At 37.1% G+C, this 18,956-nt stretch overlaps 1 protein-coding gene across 12 annotated transcripts in view; it reads right to left on the bottom strand.

Moving 5' to 3' along the window:
• Window positions 1-18,956, bottom strand: part of MTMR2 (myotubularin related protein 2) — a 121,531-nt gene that overhangs the window by 65,047 nt on the left and 37,528 nt on the right. For 11 of the 12 annotated variants that reach the window (XM_025419200.3, XM_025419198.3, XM_025419199.3 and 8 more), the window contains one exon: window positions 8,738-8,843. The exons of the other annotated variant lie outside the window; for it this stretch is intronic. Coding sequence is in view for 2 of the 11 variants with exons in the window: in XM_025419198.3 (XP_025274983.1) it covers window positions 8,738-8,843 (106 nt within the window). In the remaining 9 variants the exon portion in view is untranslated. The remainder of the gene's footprint in view (window positions 1-8,737; window positions 8,844-18,956) is intronic. 12 annotated transcript variants of the gene reach the window in all.

Here is an 18,956-nt window from a genome sequence, read left to right as displayed (position 1 = left end):
GGAAATTCCAAGAGTACAGTGAGTCAATGAAGAAGTACACAGATTTTATTTGGAACTATGAATAAAACATAGAATTTCCTTCTTCGTTTCCCAGATGTGGCTAACAAGTGGTTTCAAGAGTCACCTGATTAGAAGTGCTCCTCAAACTTTTCCACCAACTAAACAGAGCAAATGAGAGGACAAATGTCTCCAGTGTCCCAGGGAGCTTGAGGCTTCAACTGGACACAAGTATAAACAGCTTTTAAGTCACACTCACTCAGGTGTGGTTCTATGCACTAGGGATATAAGTAAGGTTCCTGCCTTTGTAGAGCTTAAGATGAGAGAGGTCAGATGAACAGTAATCAATAAGCAAGAAAAGGTCCTTACCATTTTAGCAAATTTTAAAATTTATTTTTTATTTAATAATAATCTTTAATAGTTAATATTTTTAGGTCTTATTTAAAAATTCCTTCCTGAGGCACCTGGGTAGCTCAATCAGTTAAGCATCTGCCTTTGGCTCAGGTCATGACCCAGAGTCCTGGGATCGAGCCCTGCATTGCTTTGGGCTCCCTGTTCAGCAGAGGGCCTGCTTCTCTGCAGTTCCTCCTGCTTGTTCTCTCTCTCTCTCTCAAATAAATAGAATCTTAAAAAATAAAAATCCCTTCCTTGTGCACGTAATAAAGATAGTATCACATATTTTCTTTTAGATTATAAAATTTTGGGCAGCCCGGGTGGCTCAGCGGTTTAGCGCCACCTTCGGCCCAGGTTGTGATCCTGGAGACCCGGGATCGAGTCCCACATTGGGCTCCCTGCACAGAGCCTGCTTCTCCCCCTGCCTGTGTCTCTGCCTCTCTCTCCTTCTCTCTCTCTCTCTGTGCCTCTCATGAATAAATAAAATCTTTTTAAAAAATAAATAAATAAAATAAAATTATAAAATTTTGATTTTCAATTTTAGGATTTTAATCTAATGAATTCATTGTGTATATGTGAATTAGGAACTCAACTTCTTTTTTTAAAATTTCAATATGCTAACCCAGCACTGATTACCAAATAATTCATTCTTTTTCCACTGATTTGTTATACCATCTCTGTCATATACAGAGTCCCTACAAAATCAGTCATTCTTGAACTCTGTCATGTGTCTTCTTGATCTATTTCTGTTCTAATTACTTTAGCTTTACAAACTAATTAAATTAATTCCCCCCTTCATTTTTCCTCTTAAATAATCTTGACCTTTTACCTTTCCATATAAATTTCAGAATCAACTTGCCAAGGTCTGCAAGACAAACTTGAATTTGGTTTGAAATTATATTGCACTAACAGATACATACTGAAAATATTTGACATCTCCAGGCGATTGTGTCTACTCATCTATTTTTTTAAGATCTTATTTATTCATGAGAGACACAGAGAGAGAGGCAGAGACCTAGGCAGAAGGAGAAGCAGGCTCCTCACAGGGAGCCCAATGTGGGACTTGATCCCCAGACCCTGGGATCATGCCCTGAGCTAAAGGCAGACGCTCAACCACTAAGCCACATAGGCATCCTTCTACTCATCTATTTACTTAGATTTAAGTTCATTAATAAAGTTTGTAACTTTCTCCATAAAGTTCTTATGTATCTTTTATTAGATGTATCCCCAAGTAATGTAATTTTGTTGCTCTTGTGACTGGAAATCTTTTTAAAATCAATCACACTGTCTAAATATTTTTGTTAAGGTACAGAAGCAAGATTTATCTTTTTAAAGTTATCTTACATCCACCAACACAACAGTGCTGGTAGTTTGCATATAGATTTTTCTTAAACTTTCCACATAATCATCTTAAGTTAAAAAAAAAGCTTTCTTCTTTTCATTTCTTACATTTATTATTTTTTTTTATTTTTTTGGCTACAAATTCTGCATCATGTTTCTAAGTTTAAAGGCTATGCTTCTAACATTTCCCCATTAAGTATAATGCGGAGTTTTGATGGATATCCTTTATTTGGCTAAAGTTGTTCTTTTCAATTCCTAGGCTCTCAAGAGTTGATGCTGGTCTGGCCAGTAGAGGTGCTAATCACAAATAAGTGCTAACTTCAACCATTTTTTTCCCTGGCTAGTGAAATGATTATGTGTGATAGACACTGTTCACTGTCTACCTAATATCAGTTCTATGAGCCTTAACTCATTCTGACTAGATCTGTGTATTTTTAGAACATGTCAACATTCATGGACACGCTAGGTAAGAAATAATCCAGTTATCTCTGACCTTTGGTTAATAAAAAATATGAATATATATAAAAAGCAAATTTACTTCATTTAAGCCAATTAAATATTACAAGATAAGGGCAGATGGCTAAAAATATAATCCAAATATTACAATTTTATCTCCTATATAGAATATATATTTATATATACATACATTATATGTATGTCATATATTCTAAGATCAAAAAGGCCTTCTAAAATAGAGATAAAACACAAAATAGAATTTCATTTTAATATTTGATTTTGAATTATAGACAAACATTGGTATAAATGCTCATCGCAGACATTACAAAGGAAATGTTGTATAGCCCAACCTTTAATTTATCTTTTAGTCATCATCACTTAAGGAACTTACTTGAATTAAAATCCAAAGCTATACAAATTACACTTTATAAATAAATAGAGCTGTGCATCTGAATTTTAAAATCCTGAACTTCTGGGGCGCCTGGGTGGCTCAGCGGTTGACATCTGCCTTCGGCTCAGGGCGTGATCCTGGAGACCCAGGATCAAGTCCCACATCGGGCTCCCTGCATGGAGCCTGCTTCTTCCTCTGCCTAGGTCTCTGCCTCTCTCTCTCTCTCTCTCTCTCTCTCTCTCTCTCTGTGCCTCTCATGAATAAATAAATAAAATCTTTAATAAATAAATAAATATAAAATCCTAGACTTCAAGGAAATTATTTCAGTCAGCAAATAAACTAACCAGACACCAATTTCCTAGGTTCTTAATTCCACTGTGTCAAACTTTAAAAATATGTTCTTGGGATCCCTGGGTGGCGCAGCGGTTGGGTGCCTGCCTTTGGCCCAGGGCGCGATCCTGGAGACCCGGGATCGAATCCCACGTCAGGCTCCCGGTGCATGGAGCCTGTTTCTCCCTCTGCCTGTGTCTCTGCCTCTCTGTGTGTGACTATCATAAATAAATAAATAAAAATTTTAAAAAAAGTAAAAAAAAAATGTTCTTATTAAGAAAGCCTAATTTTAAAAAACTATAGATCTATTTTTTTTTAAAGATTTTCTTTATTTATTCATGAGAGAGACACAGAGAAAGAGAGAGGCACAGACACAGGCAGAGGGAGAAGCAGGCTCCACGCAGGGAGCCTGATGTGGGACTCGATCCTGGGTCTCCAGGATCACACTCTGGGCCGAAGGCAGGCGCCAAACCGCTGAGCTACCCGGGCTGCCCAGATCTATTTTTTAAAATGCATTTGCATTAAAATTTTTGTATGAAAGAAGGGCAGAGAAAAAAAGGGAAAAATTTTGTATGATTTTTTTAAAATTTTTTTAATGAAAGTAAGTTCCACTGTCAATTGAAGAGGCAATGAAACAAAGAGAAACACTCTACAATTATTCACTGAGACACATGACTGAATTTACCAAGGTTGATTTGGTGCTTAATTTTTCAGAAAAACGTGTACTGGATTTTATCTGTATAGGACTTTTCCACAACAAGCAATACTGAAAAGGTGAAAAGTACAAAGAAAATTCCACTTGAATAAATGTAAATTTCAGATATCTGACATAGTTCCATATACCCTCTAATTTTCCATTCTCTCTTACTGATGCAGAAGCAAGAAAACCTTGTTTCTTTTTTTTTTTTTTTTAAGATTTTATTTATTCATGAGAGGTACAGAGAGAGAGAGAGAGAGAGGCAGAGACACAGAGGGAGAAGCAGGCTCCCTGCGGGAAGCCTGATGGAAGACTCAATCCAGAGACTCCAGGATCAGATGCCCAACTGCTGAGCCACCCAGGTGTCCCAACAAATCTTGTTTCAATAAGAAATCCTCAAGAGAAGCTTTCATGTTCAGCTGCTAATCAACTAACACACTATCCTTTCAGTAAAGTGTCACTGCATAATACCTGTAGCAGAAAATTTGAATTTCTACAATTTAAATGAGGATTTTTAATGAAATTGGATTAGCTTTTCAATGCACGGTGCTTTCTATACTTCCATTTAAAAGCTGTTACTAAAGGAGCTTTAGAAAGGTTAAGGCTCAGGGCAGGGATAAACAGTTGAGGCTATGTGGAGAACTCAAAGTCTAGAGGTTAACCAACTTCAAATCATCTGTGAATGATGATTTTCACAACTATCATACCAAGCCCCTCATCTCACACATAGAGCCAAACCATGATCCAGCAGAAAACAACAAACAGCTGTCTGCAGTTAGGTCCACCTATAATTAACTAGCACATTTCTATTTTATGGCCACTAAAGATCTACACACTAAAAGCAAAATATTCATCAACTAATAAAATTGAGAAGAGGGAAGATTTTTACTACAAAAAGTCTCTTTCTCTGCTTATTTAGAAAAGCAATTTTCATTTACTAAGGAAGTAATATTGAAAACTGGTATTGCTACCTAAAAAAATGTATTAAAGATATTCCTTGTCACCTAAGAAAACCTCACCGCACCTATGAAGACAGCAACAAAGTCATAGAAAGCTAGTCTCCCTGCATAATGTGCTTCACAGGAATATTACTAAACAGAGACTAAGTAAGGGCAAGACTTACTGTGTGCCTTTAAGCACAGGACTTAATTAATCTCTTATGAATACCAGGTTTCTCATTAGTCACATGAAGTAATAATATGTCTCACAGGACTGTGGTGAAAGTTAAATGACAGGAAGCATATATAAATGTTTATCGGTAGCAAGCTAGATTTTTTTTTTCAAGTATTAGAAGCACATCCTTCTTCCCACCCCACCTCTGAAAAGAGCACAAAATTGAAATTAGGCTGCATTTTTAAATGATACTAATAATTAATGTAATGTTAATCATTCATCTCCTTTCCACAAGTGGGAAAAAAAAAAGACTAGTAATCAAACAGATCTTTAAAAATGAGGGGAATAGGTAACAGCTTACACACTACTTTGGAAAGTACAGTCAACCTTTGTGGCCCAAAACCATCTTCTCCTTAATTTAACATTTAACAACTGTCTCTTCATTCATCTCATAAAAATTATCTAAGGGACCCTCTAAGTTGTGAAAGATGCCAAATTCATAAGGCACTAATGGAGATAATTCTAAAGTCTCGAAGCTGATGATACCTTCATCAGTTTTTGATAACTTCAAAAGATTCCCCTGGTACCCTACAGTGCTAAGAAAGTCAGTAATTCTGGACATTTTTGTATCTAACATTAAACCTGAAGGGACAACAGGCATAAAATAAGACTACTCCAAACAAATGTGCATATGTGATCACCCTACCCATGATATTACCTCCAAATAAAATGTAGGCAAATGATCTTTCGCTTCAGAAGGAAAATAACTTTGTTCCTTTTTTGGGAAGGAAGAGGGAGAGGGAGGGGGGAAGGAAGGGGGGTAAGGAAAGGGGGAAGGAAGGGGAGAGAAGGAAGCAAAGAAAGGAAGAGAGAGAGAGAAAGCAAAGAAGAGAAAAGAAAAAGGGGGGGTGGGGTGGGGAGAACACCTAGTGTCCAGATCTTGGTTTCTAATACCATTCTCCAATAAAAAAACAAAACAAAACCTGGGTTCCTTGAGAAATGGATGACAATTTTAACACTGAGGCAGGAAATACCAAGATGAGCCTAGAGCATCCTGCAGTGCTTACTTAGTAAAGTGAAACAGAGCTCAGAACAAAACAAAAACACCACCACAATGATGCGAATATGGCAAAGGGGTGGAGGATCTGACTGAATTAACGCTCAATTTGGAACTGCAACAATTTGAGCAACAAAGTAACACTAAATTGCAATCCAAAATACACAGATATCCGTAAGTATATACTAAGATAAATAAATCATTGCATAAAGCCATACATGAGAAGAGACAAATCTCCATGCAGAATAATTACGAAAAATGCGTGTAGATGTTCCACTCTCAATAGAGCGGGCTTAAATGTGGGCTGTACACAGCCACTGCCTTCCAGAGAGTATAATATAAAAAGGAGAGGGGGGAAAAAAGAGTATTTTGCAGTGAAAAACCCTAACACTACCTCCACCAAGTGATTAAAGTTAACATCAACAGTGATAAATCATGTTGATACTATGTACCTTTAATATGAGTGATGAAGATGGCTATTTACCTCTGTGGTCTTCTTCCCCAAAAGATAGAATCCCAGTCTATGGGCAAAATATCATTCTACAAAACCCCCGACGAGTGCTCTTTAAAACTGTCAAGATCATCAAAACCAGAGTCTAAAAGCCTGTCACAGCCAAGAGACTCCTAAGGAGACATGACTACTAAATGTAATGTGATATCCTGGATGGGCTCCTAGAACAAAAACAAGGAAATCAGGTAAAATCTAAGGATATTTGGAAAAAATATGAGCTTTAGTTAATTATAATGTATCAACACGGGTTTATTATTTTTGACAGATGTACCATACAAATATCAGACATGAATACGAGGGGAAACTGGAGGTCAAGTATATAGGAACTCCATACTATCTTTGCAATTTTTCTGTAAATCTAAACATGTTCTAAATTTTGAAAAATACCTAATAGAAATAAATTACAATGTATAAATAAAAATTAACATAATGACCCTCATTTTGTCCCAATGTATGCCAGTCACTCTTATTTCTAAGTATAGTGTACCGAGGAAATGAAGGAAGCTAGCCTTCCAAGAAGCTGAGAGCAGAGGCCACCTTTCAGCATCCTGTGATGTACCACAATTGACATGTGTACCTAGCGAAGTACTTTAACTAAATTAACCCTCACAAGAACACACAAATGGTTTATTTTGAACCATTTATTTTTTACTTCAGGCAAGAAACTGCAGATAGAATATAATATTAATAATGTAAGCATAGTAAGAGACAAAAGTGCCATTTCTCCCATTCCTAGTATGAGTTCTTTATCAGTTACAACATGAAGTTAAAAACAAATGATGTCAGTTGAGTGTCCAAATCTTGGTTTCAGTTCAGGCCGTGATCTCAGGGTGAGGGATACAGCCCCACATCAGGCTGCACGCTCAGCATGGAGTCTGCTTGTCCCTCACCCTCTGCTCCTCCCCCTGGGCTCTCTCTCTCTCTCTCTCAAATAAATAAGTAAATGAATGAAATTATTTTTTAAAATGTTTTTCATTAATACAACCTGCCTAGAAGTAGACCAAAAAAATTCGTAGGTCTTCAGTGGATTTTTAATCAACATAATGAATAAATAAAAGATATACATATAAAACACGTGTTTTTAAATAGCAATAAATTAAGGAGATGGAAAGATTGATTTATATCCATTATTGTTAATGATGAACCTGCCCTTAATGTATTTCATGCATCAATAGCTAAAGATATTATGAAGCCTTCATAATTAGCACAACATATATCCAGGTTATAAAGACAAATCTTTATTATTTTTAGTGTTTAAAGTCATGTTATACCTAAACTATTATTTTATGACATTTCACAATACATAAGGACAAATAAGCAGAAAGTCTTTACAGATGTTTGTAATCTGTATTCTTTCATTTGTTGGAATCTGTTTTGAAAATGAAATACAAGAAAAAGATACAGTCTCAGTATATGCTCAAAAGCAAATGACTTCCTTAATATAAACAATGTTCTTATTAAAATTGTGAAAGTATAACCATTGCGAAAGCAGCCACTTGATCAGGATAAAAAGACACTAAGGTTTAAGGGTTAGCACTGCACATAAAATTCATTTTCTCCATCATTCATAGATAAGCAGTTGTAGAAAGGCAGATGAATCCAAAAACGTACAAGTGCTATAAGATATCACTGATGTGGTTAATTGTGTAGCAACAAGATTTGAGCAAATACAGTAATATTTAAAAGATAATGAGATGTATAGCAACCACAGCACAACATTTAAGTGACTTAGCTCCAGAACTGGACTAGTGAGCTAGAATATTAGCCAGAGAATTTATTAGTGATGAGACTTTGGACATATTATTAATTTCTATGAGTTGTTATTATTATAGAATGATGATGAAAATAGTCTCTGCGTCACAGAATTGGAAGAAGTATTATAAAAGATACTTCATTACAGAACTTAAAACGTCACTTGGGACATGGTAAGTACTTAAAAAATGTTAGCTATTATTGGCCATCATTATGGGAATAATTGTGAAAAACTTTTATACCACAACAAAGTCCATTAATTATCTTTTTGTAAAGAATTTAAAAGTTATCAAACTTAGAAATAAAGTACACATTTTTCTTCTACAAATAAATAAGATTTTCAATTTTTTTTTTTAAGATTTTAGTTATTTATTCATGAGACACACAGAGAGAGAGAGAGAGGCAGAGACACAAGCAGAGGGAGAAGCAAGCTCCATGAAAGGAAGCCCGACGCGGGAGTTGATCCCGGGTCTTCAGGATCACGCCCTGGGCTGAAGGCAGGTGCCAAACCGCTGAGCCACCCAGGGATTCCCCAAGATTTCCAAATCTGCTAGCCTGTTCTGGGATATTTTATAAAGACGGGTCTTGGGAGACTCCTCCAGCAAGATCTCCTGCTTACTTAGTGCAAGGTTATACTCATAGTGTTGGCCACAAACAGCTAACCAAAACTACACCAAAATGTAAAAACAGCGTACATACCCTCAAATCAGGAGAAAAGTTGTCTGCAGAAGTTGAAATGGAATCCGATGATACTACAGAAGCTGATTTTGTATGCACTGAATTCTCTGAATGAGAAGTGGAAGCACTACAAAATACAAAAACACATTATGTTTCAAAACTGGGGGTTTAAAAAACAATTTCAGAAATTTTACTAATTATAACTCCATTATTTATTAAAACTTCCATTGCTGGGGTACCTGGATGGCCCAGTTGGTTAAGCATCTTCCTTCAGCTCAGGTCATGATCTCAGGGTCCTGTGATTGAGTCCCAAGTCAGGTTCCCTGCTCAGCTGCTTCTCCCTCTCCCTCAGCCTGCTGCTCGGCCCGCCACTTTGCCTGATGCTCTGTCTGCCTACTTGTATGCATTCTCTGAATAAATAAAATCTTAAAAAAAACTTCCATTGCCAACTAGTACTATTTTGTCTATTCAAGCTTAATTCCAACCACTAATAAATTTCAAACTCTAATACTTAACCTGCAGGGTTAAGTATTCCTACCACATTCCCCCTGGATAGACTATCCCAGGACTCCTGAATAAACTCTGGGCTGATTTCTTCTTTTTATTCAACCATCCACCCAATTCATCCAATGAACACTCACGGAATGATCCAACATGCAAAGCCATTATACCAGGCACTATGATTTGGAGATAAATATTATACAATTCTCATGCTCATGAAGCTCACAAACTGTGGCAGAGAGAGATGAGTACGTAAATGGTGTGTTGTGATGATGACACTAGCCCCTGTGAAACTGAATAAAGAAAGCCTCCTTTCAAATGGAGTCAGGAGACCAGAAAGGGGAAATTCGCAAACCCTACCATTCATTGCAGCCCTCTGCATGCCCACAGGGAAAAGCCTACACTTTACTACCCCAGTAAGATTTTCTCCTTGCCTGGCAACAGCCCCACCAAAGAGAGAGAGTCACAACACAACCAGTTGAAGCCACTACACTTCCAACATTCAGTTTACTCCAATGGATTCTGTGTTTATAATATCCCCTCCTGTTTATAACTGCTCCCCTAAATGCTCCCTTTCCCACATAAAAAAGCATTCCTCTCCTTTGTTCTCTGGCTTGCCTATGGTTTTTGCCATAACTTGCATGTCTCAAATTGCAATCCTCTGTTATCCCTGAATAAATACATTTTGCTGGTAATATAACTGACAGTTTTACTTTTGAGGTTTACGCACTACAAACACAGAGACACAGAGACAGAGAAAATGCACTATGGGAGAAAGGAAAAAGAAGAACCCAACTTAACTCACGAAGTTCAGGGAAGACTTCAGAGACACGATGTTCTTTGATCAGAGTATTCAAAGATAGGAAATTGCCAAGCTGACACACAAGTAAGGGAATTCCAAAAACATACCAAAAAAAAAAAAAAAGGGCACTGCAAAGATACAAAATAATCACAGAGCCCAGAACACTTGAGGAACTAGAGTTCAACAGGGCTAGACAAACAAAAGAACAGAAGCTAAAGATAAAAAGATGAGCTTGTCTTTGCACCTATACCTTTCCACTAAATCAATTTCTATAGAAGCCTGTCTTAAATATCTTTCTTCCATTACATTAATTAATTACATTAATCACACCCTATAGTTACTTTTATTCTCCTAAATTCCTATAGAACTCAGAGTAACTGTAGAATTACTGTCTTTTATTGTATAATGATCTCAGGTGCATATACATTTTTTCTCACCAACTAAATTACCCCAAAAGGGAGAACTCTGTCTTCATTTTCCACAACATCTACTCCAATGCCTATGTATACTATTAACATGTATTAGGTTTGTTAAATTCCAAAACATGGTTGACAATATACCTATGCCACAAATTGAATGAATTGTATCATTTCTTTTTATCAGTACCAGAAAGTTATTTAAAGTAAAAAACAAAACAAAACAAAACAAAATAATGGCAATAATGGTAGAAAAATGTCAGACACTTTGAGTTGAAGCTTTTTTTCTAAAGCTTCATTCTCAACATACTTAAAGTCCTCCTCACTCCCAAAGTCAAAATTTTTTCCTCAGGTTTTGATAAAATAATCCATTGTGAGATGTCATAGTTAAAAATTACATTTTCGTTTTAAAATTTGTCCACCATAACCTGCCTATAACAATAACTAAATTTATACAATGTGAAAATTCTCTTCTCCAAAAGAAATTGTCACTTCATTTTCTACTGTTATTTTTTTAAGCTTTACTGAGGTGTGATTAAATAAAAACTGTGTAGAGGGGATCCCTGGGTGGCTCAGCAGTTTGGTGCCTGCCTTTGGCCCAGGGTGTGATCCTGGGGTCCCAGGATCAAGTCCCACGTCCGGCTCCCTGCATGGAGCCTGCTTCTCCCTCTGCCTGTGTCTCTACTTCTCTCTGTGTGTCTCTCATGAATAAATAAATAAAATCTTTAAAAAAAAAACTGTGTACAACACATTAAGTGTACAACATGATGTTCTGATACATGTATATACTGTGAAATGAGTACTGCAATCAATATAAACATCCACCATCTCACATAGTTACCTTTTTCTTTTTGTGGTGAGAGAATCTGAGATCTACTCTTTTAGCAATTTCAAGTATACAATACAGTATTACAACAGTCACTGTGCTATACATATTAGGTCTCTGGAACTATGCACTTTCTATATAAAACTTTGCCCATTTTGATCAATTTCTCACCATTTCCCACTTTTCAGATCTATGGTTTGAAAATATTTTCTCAGATTTTGTAGGTCCCTTTTTCATTTTGTCGTTTCCTTTGCTATAGAGAAACTTTTTAGTTTGGTATAGTTCCACTACTCTATTTTTGCTTTTGTTGCCATGCTACTGGAATCAAATCCAACAAAGGGTTCTCAAGACCAATGCCAAGCAGCTTTTCCCCAGTTTTCCGCCAGGACTTGTACAGATTCAGGCCTTACATTTAAATGTTTAATACATTTTGGTTTGATTTGTATGTATGGTGTAAATCAGGGCTCAATTTCACACTTTTGCATGTGGATATCCATTTTTACCAAAACCACTGTACATTGTTGGCATCCTTTTCAAAGATAAATTGACTGTATATGTGTGGTTTTATTTCTGGGCTCTCTATCCTGTTCCCTGATCTTTGTGTTTACTTTTTATGCCAGTACCATACTGTTTTGATAACTACAGCTTTGGAATACAGCTGGAAGATAGGACATATGATTCTTCCAGCTTCATTCATGTTCAAGATTGCTATAGCTATTTGGGGTCTTTTATGTTACTACAATGATTTTAAGATTGTTTTTTCTATGAAAAATGCTACTGGAATTTTTATAGAGAATTCACTGAATCTGTAGATCACTTTGGTCAGCATGGACATTTTAAGCCAATTCATTCTTCTAATCCATTAACACAGGATAACTTTTCATTGATTTATGTCTTCAGTTTCTTTGACCATAGTTTTATAATTTGTACAAGTCTTCAACCTCCTTGGTTAAATTTTTTCCTAAGTATTGGGCAGCCCAGGTGGCTCAGCAGTTTAGCGCCGCCTCCAGCCCAGGTTACGATCCTAGAGACCCGGGATCGAGTCTCGCATCGGGCTCCCGGTGCATGGAGCCTGCTTCTCCCTCTGCCTGTGTCTCTGCCTCTCTCTTTCGGTCTCTCATGAATAAATAAATAAAATCTTTAAATAAACAAATAAATTTATTCCTAAGTATTTTATTCTTTTTGATGCTACTGCAATGGAACTGTTTTCTCAATTTCTTTTTTGGGGGAGTTTGTTGTTAGTGTATAAAAACAAAATTGATTTCTGCATGTTGATTTTGTATCCTGCAACTTTCCTGAATTTGTGTATTAGTTTTAACAGTTTTTATGGTAGAGTCTTTACAGTTCCCCATTTATAAGATCATGCCATCTGCAAAATGTTTTTAAGTATTCATACAATGCGAAAATCATCTCCCCTAAAAGAAATTCACTTAAATGGATTATAGCAGTATTGCAGTAGAAACATCTCATAATACTTTTTTCAAATGCAAACATATATTTATTTTATTAACTAATTGAAGGTATGATCGTAATTGTTATTTGTTTATACTCAACAACCTATAATAATACACAAAGGAACAGTCATAAGAAATTCTATTATCGGGACGCCTGGGCGGCTCAGAGTTTGAGCGTCTGCCTTTCGCTCAGGGTGTGATCCCAGGTCTGGGGATTGAGTTCCACATCGGGCTCCCTGCAGGGAGCCTGCTTCTCCCTTTCCGCCTGTTTCTCTGCCTCCCTCTGTGTCACTCATGAATAAATAAAATCTTTAAAAAATAAAAAGAAATTCTATTATCTAGTTTTATAATGTAAAGATAGAGAAATTGACAGAGAATGTTTCCTTCCTTTTTTTTCTGTTGTTGTAGCCAATTTCTTGCTAATCAAATACCATCTGTGTTAAAATAACAGGTAAAATAATCAAACTTTAGACACAGTACTTCGAGAGACATTATTTGTTGCCTACTCCAGATACATACATACCTCTTCTTTCCTTTACTTTGATTAGGGCAGTCTGGGCCCAGCCCAATATGACATGCTGCTTTTGGCTCCCTTGTGGCTAGCAGAACCATGTGACACAACTTTGGTCAATGAGATTTAAGAGGAACTATGTTAATAGTTATGGAAATCTTTTATTTTCTTAATAAAGGAGGGCAGAAACAGCAGGCTAAGGCTAGCCCTTAACCTTTCCCATTTTCTCTTCCTGGAACAAGAATGTGAAGTTTGGAAATATGTAGGCAGATTGTAAACATGACCAACATGGTGGCCTGCTAAGAACAGGGAGCCAAACAACGGGAAGAACAAGCTCCTCATCTCACGGTATCACAAAGCAGCAGAGTTCACACCAACTCCCTACTTATGAAATTTTTGTTATGTAAAAAAGTAAAGTTCAATTTTTTTTTAAGATTTATTTACTTGAGAGAGAGAGCACACACACACGAACTGGGAGAGGGGTAGAAGGAGAGAATCTTTAAGCAGACTCCCCAGCAAGCACAGAGCCCAACACAAGGCGTAATCTCACAACCTGAACCAAAACCAAGAGTCAGATGCTTAACCAACTGAGCCACTCGCGCACTCCTGAAGTTCAATTTTTAAAATCACTGTAATGGAGGTTTATATTCTGTATAGCCAAACACAATTTTAAAGGATATGGCAATCAACACCTCATAAATCTATTTTGGACAAGTTCAAATGTGCAATACTACTTTTTATTCATATGACCTTCTGAGAGAAGATAAAATTAAAGGCATTAAAACATAATTTGGAATTATAGGTAGTATATTACTTAGAAAAAATAATTTTGACAGAGATAATATAATAGCATGTCCCACTAAGAAACCTAAGGGTTCTTTAAAGTCAAAATATGAAGTAAATATCTAAGGGAAATAAAATAACAAAACTGGGTTCTGTAACTAATAACTTGCAGTCTCAGAATCAAAGAATCAGTCTTTCAAGGAAAAGTGTGGCAAATAGCTTTTAATTATTAACTTCTTCTCAGACATACATAAATATGGGTAGATACTATGATCCACCATGTTATATGTGAATAAGCACTGATGTGTAGATCAATATAACCAGTTTACAAAAGGTTTTAAAACCCAGGCAAGGGGCAACTGGGTGGCTCAGCAGTTGAGTGCCTGCCTTTGGCCCAGGGCGTGATCCTGGAGTCCTTGGATCAAGTCCCACATTGGGCTCCCTGTGTGGAGCCTCCTTTCTTTCTCCCTACGGTCTCCACCTCTATGTGTGTGTGTGTCTCGTAAACAATTAAATAAATAAAAAAAAAATTAAAAATAACAAATAAACAAATAAAACAAAAAAATAAACAAATAAATAAATAAATTTAAATAAAATAAAATAAATAAAATAAAATAAAATAAACCCCAGGCAAGCATGGAGAGGCTGAAAGAAACAGCGGTAGGGTAGATCCTAGTGCTATCCTCGTGATGATGGCAGACATACATATATGCATACACACAACAGGAGAACTATTCAAAGTTCTCCTGGTATAAACAGGAAGCGCTGCCCTTTATGGCTACTCAGATTGGAGGTGGCCACAGACACCCTATAATGCAGAACTCCATTTTCAGTTATTTTTCTTCTGTCAGATGGAATCGGTGCATGTTTCTGATCGCCATGGGCCACTGGTATAATACAATCTAACGTCCATTGCTCCTTTTTATTGCTCCCTTGCTTATGTTGAGGTCAAACTCTCTGTTTATCTTCTATGAACTGTTCCACAAACAAGCTCTGTATTTCCCTGAATTCACATCTTTACCCATGCCATTCCAAAACAGAATGCCTCTTTATCCCCATCTATTTATTAACATCCTACCAACTCTTTAAGACTCAGTTAAAAAGCAAGCTTTCCAAGAAGTCCTCCCCTGGTGTTCCAGCTGGAACTAAACTCTCATTCCTCTGTGCTTTCACAGACTTCTGCCTATACTCTATAATTATACCTAACACTTTCCACATTAGACTAAAGTTCTTTGGTTACATGGCCACCTCTTTTTTAAATTATAAACTGCTAGAGGATAAGAATCTTGTAACTGGCAAGGCATTTGAACTCAGAGAAAGACTGCAATCTGCTAACCTCATTAAGTAACCAATACCACTTTGGTCCTCACTTTCCCTAGGCCCAGAAACTTCACTGCAGTCAGTCCAAACATTCCTGTTACCCTCGTCATCCTGAGCCTCGCTGGCAAAGATGCCAGACCTTCCTGTCTATGTGTTTCCTCCATCCATCTTCCCCATTCGGGTCTTCTTTCAGGTACTAACTCTTCCTAACCTTTACACAAGAATCTTTATTTCAGAGTGACTCAAATGCCTCACATCTTCCACAGAATTTTCCTTCCACTTCTTTCCCTCAGCCGACCCCTGCTCCCAAGAACCCACTCTTTCATAGCCTTTTCTAAAGGAGACTCTTCTCCACATCTAACAAAACCCAAAGGTGAAATCAGCACTTCCCCACCTCCACTCTCATGTTTCTACACTAGTATTAATTACTTTTCCATCTTCATATGTAAAAGGCTTCTTCTTCTCCTTCTTCTGGTATTTGCATATCCAGCTTTCCTGTTACTGTGATCCACCTAGTAAGGTGGATCTTACTAAGTAAGGAAAGTGTCTTACTTTCTCTTCTCCAAAGCTTCTCTCTGCACCAAAGCCATCATCATGAGAATTTAAATGTTCACAAGGATAAACTAGCAATGATCTATCTCAAAATTCCTCAAGTCCCACACCCCTCATCCATATTCCCACTTTAACAATATGCGTCTGGTCATACCCTGGACTTCATCATTTCTAGGAACTACTCAGTGTCTATAATCTTAAACTCAAGGAAACCAATTTTTGTCCATAAACAGATGGTATCCTTTCCAAATATCTCACTTTCTCAACTTTTTCTTCATCTAATGTTCAACACAGTAGAGAAAAATTATCCTCCAGCACCTCCATTTGTCATGATCCTTCATGCTTCTTTACTCTCCTTCTCCCTCTCACTACTCTCTCTATCCAACCTGAAATGTACAGTAATATTTTATAATCCCTTTGGCAAACCTTCAGGATCCTTATATCCTATCCATTAGTGATCAATGCAATGCTAATCTCTAAGTTTGGATCAATGTAACTATCCTCTCTGTGCTAAAGCTTAGCTACTAATGGAAATCGTCAAACTGGGATCCCTTAGGACTCATGGTTACAAACATGAGCTAGGCCCAAGGCAGTGCTCAGCAACCCATCGCATCTAATCAATCCAAAGTCCTATAGAGTCTACCTCGGTATCACCTGGAATGCATCTGTTTTTCCATCCCAACTTTTAAATTTTAATTCAATACCTCTCACCCGGACTATAATAAATCACCTGTCTCTTTTCTCCCACTCACCCAATATATCATCCAAAAACAATACCAAAGTGATCCTTCAAAAACAGAGATCTGATCATATCATTCTCCGACTTAAATTTTCAGTGATTCCTCAATCCTTCCTAAATCAAGCCCAAACTCCTTAGCATAAGGCTTGAAGACTTCCATGACTTGGCCCTTGTTCTACATAACTGGCTGTAGCTTTAACTCATCAAAGTCACTGAAAATGGCTTGCAGATTCTATCTTCTAGCCATTTCACACCTCTGTGCTTTGCTACTCCTGCTGATATGACCTGCAGTGTCCTTTATAGACTTCCATGCCCTCTTTGCCCCTCAACCACCTCCCAATTCCCCCTCCACAATCAACAATGAATGCACCCTAGGAGAGAGGAAAAGCCATGTGAGGACACAGAAAGAAGACAACCAATGCCAAGCCAGTCAAAGAAAGCCCTCATGAAGAATCAAATCATCTGGTAACTTGATCTTGGACTTCCCAGTCACCAGAACTGGAAGAAATAAATTACTGTTGTTTAAGCCATCCTGTGGTACGGAGGAGCATTACATAATAAAAAGAAACGTTCTTAATTCTATCAGGTGTAATTACAAGATTATGTGAAAAAATGTAAAGATGTACACTGAAGTATGTAGGAATGAAAAGACATGACTTGCCTCAAAACAGTTTAGGAAAAAAAGAAGAAGAGAAGCAGATAAAGTAAATATGACAAATTCTTGGTAACTATTCAGTGTGGGTGAGAGGTAATCAGAGGTTTATTGTACAACTCTCTCTCATCTGTATACACCTGAAATTTTCTTTAAAAATATAATAGCTTTACAAATATCATTCTCAATGGAGAAACACTGGGAGCCTTTCCCCTAAGATCAGGAACATGACAGGGATTTCCACTCTCACCACTGCTATTCAACATAGTACTGGAAGTCCTAGCCTCAGCAATCAGTCAACAAAAAGAAATAAAAGGCATTCAAATTGGCAAAGAAGAAGTCAAACTCTCCCTCTTCGCTGATGACATGATACTGTACATAGAAAACCCAAAAGACTCCACCCCAAAATTGCTAGAACTCATATAGCAATTTGGCAGTGTGGCAGGATACAAAATCAATGCCCAGAAATCAGTGGCATTTCTATACACTAACAATGACACTGGAGAAAGAGAAATTTTTTTTTAATTTTTTTCTTTATTTATTTATGATAGTCACACACAGAGAGAGAGAGAGAGAGAGAGAGAGGCAGAGACATAGGCAGAGGGAGAAGCAGACTCCATGCACCGGTAGCCCGATGTGGGATTTGATCCCGGGTCTCCAGGATAGTACCCTGGGCCAAAGGCAGGCGCTAAACCGCTGTGCCACCCAGGGATCCCTGAAGAAAGAGAAATTAAGGAGTCAATCCCATTTACAATTGCACCCAAAAGCATAAGATACCTAGGAATAAACCTAACCAAAGAGCTAAAGGATCTATACGCTAAAAACTACAGAACACTTCTGAAAGAAATTGAGGAAGACACAAAGAGATGGAAAAATATTCCATGTTCATGGATTGGAAGAATTAATATTGTGAAAATGTCAATGCTACTCAGGGCAATTTACACATTTAATGCAATCTCTATCAAAATACCATGGATTTTCTTCAGAGAGTTGGAACAAATCATCTTAAGATTTGTGTGGAATCAGAAAAGACCCTGAATAGCCAGGGGAATATTAAAAAGAAAACCAGAGCCGGGGGCATCACAATGCCAGATTTCAGGTTGTACTACAAAGCTGTGGTCATCAAGACAGTGTGGCACAAAAACAGACACATAGATCAATGGAACAGAATAGAGAATCCAGAAATCGGCCCTCAACTCTTTGGTCAACTAATATTCGACAAAGCAGGAAAGACTATCCACTGGAAATAAGACAGTCTCTTCAATAAACAATGCTGGGAAAATTGGATATCCACATGCAGAAGAATGAAACTAGACCATTCTCTTACACCATACACAAAGATAAACTCAAAATGGATGAAAGATCTTAATATGAGACAAGATTCCATCAAAATCCTAGAGAAGAACACAGGAACACCCTTTTTGAACTTGGCCACAGTAACTTCTTGCAAGATACATCCATGAAGGCAAGAGAAACAAAAGCAAAAATGAATTATTGGTACTTCATCAAGATAAGAAGCTTTTGCACAGCAAAGGATACAGTCAACAAAACTAAAAGACAACCTACAGAATGGGAGAAGGTATTTGCAAATGACGTATCAGATAAAGGGCTAGTATCCAAGATCTACAAAGACCTTATTAAACTCAACAGCAAAGAAACAAACAATCCAAACATGAAATGGGCA

The sequence above is a fragment of the Canis lupus genome, chromosome 21 (genome assembly GCF_003254725.2).
Source record: "Canis lupus dingo isolate Sandy chromosome 21, ASM325472v2, whole genome shotgun sequence".
In the NCBI taxonomy this organism is placed as follows: Eukaryota; Metazoa; Chordata; class Mammalia; order Carnivora; family Canidae; genus Canis; species Canis lupus.
The sequence above is the reverse complement of the archived record's forward strand: the minus strand, read 5'-3'. Positions and strand labels throughout refer to the sequence as shown.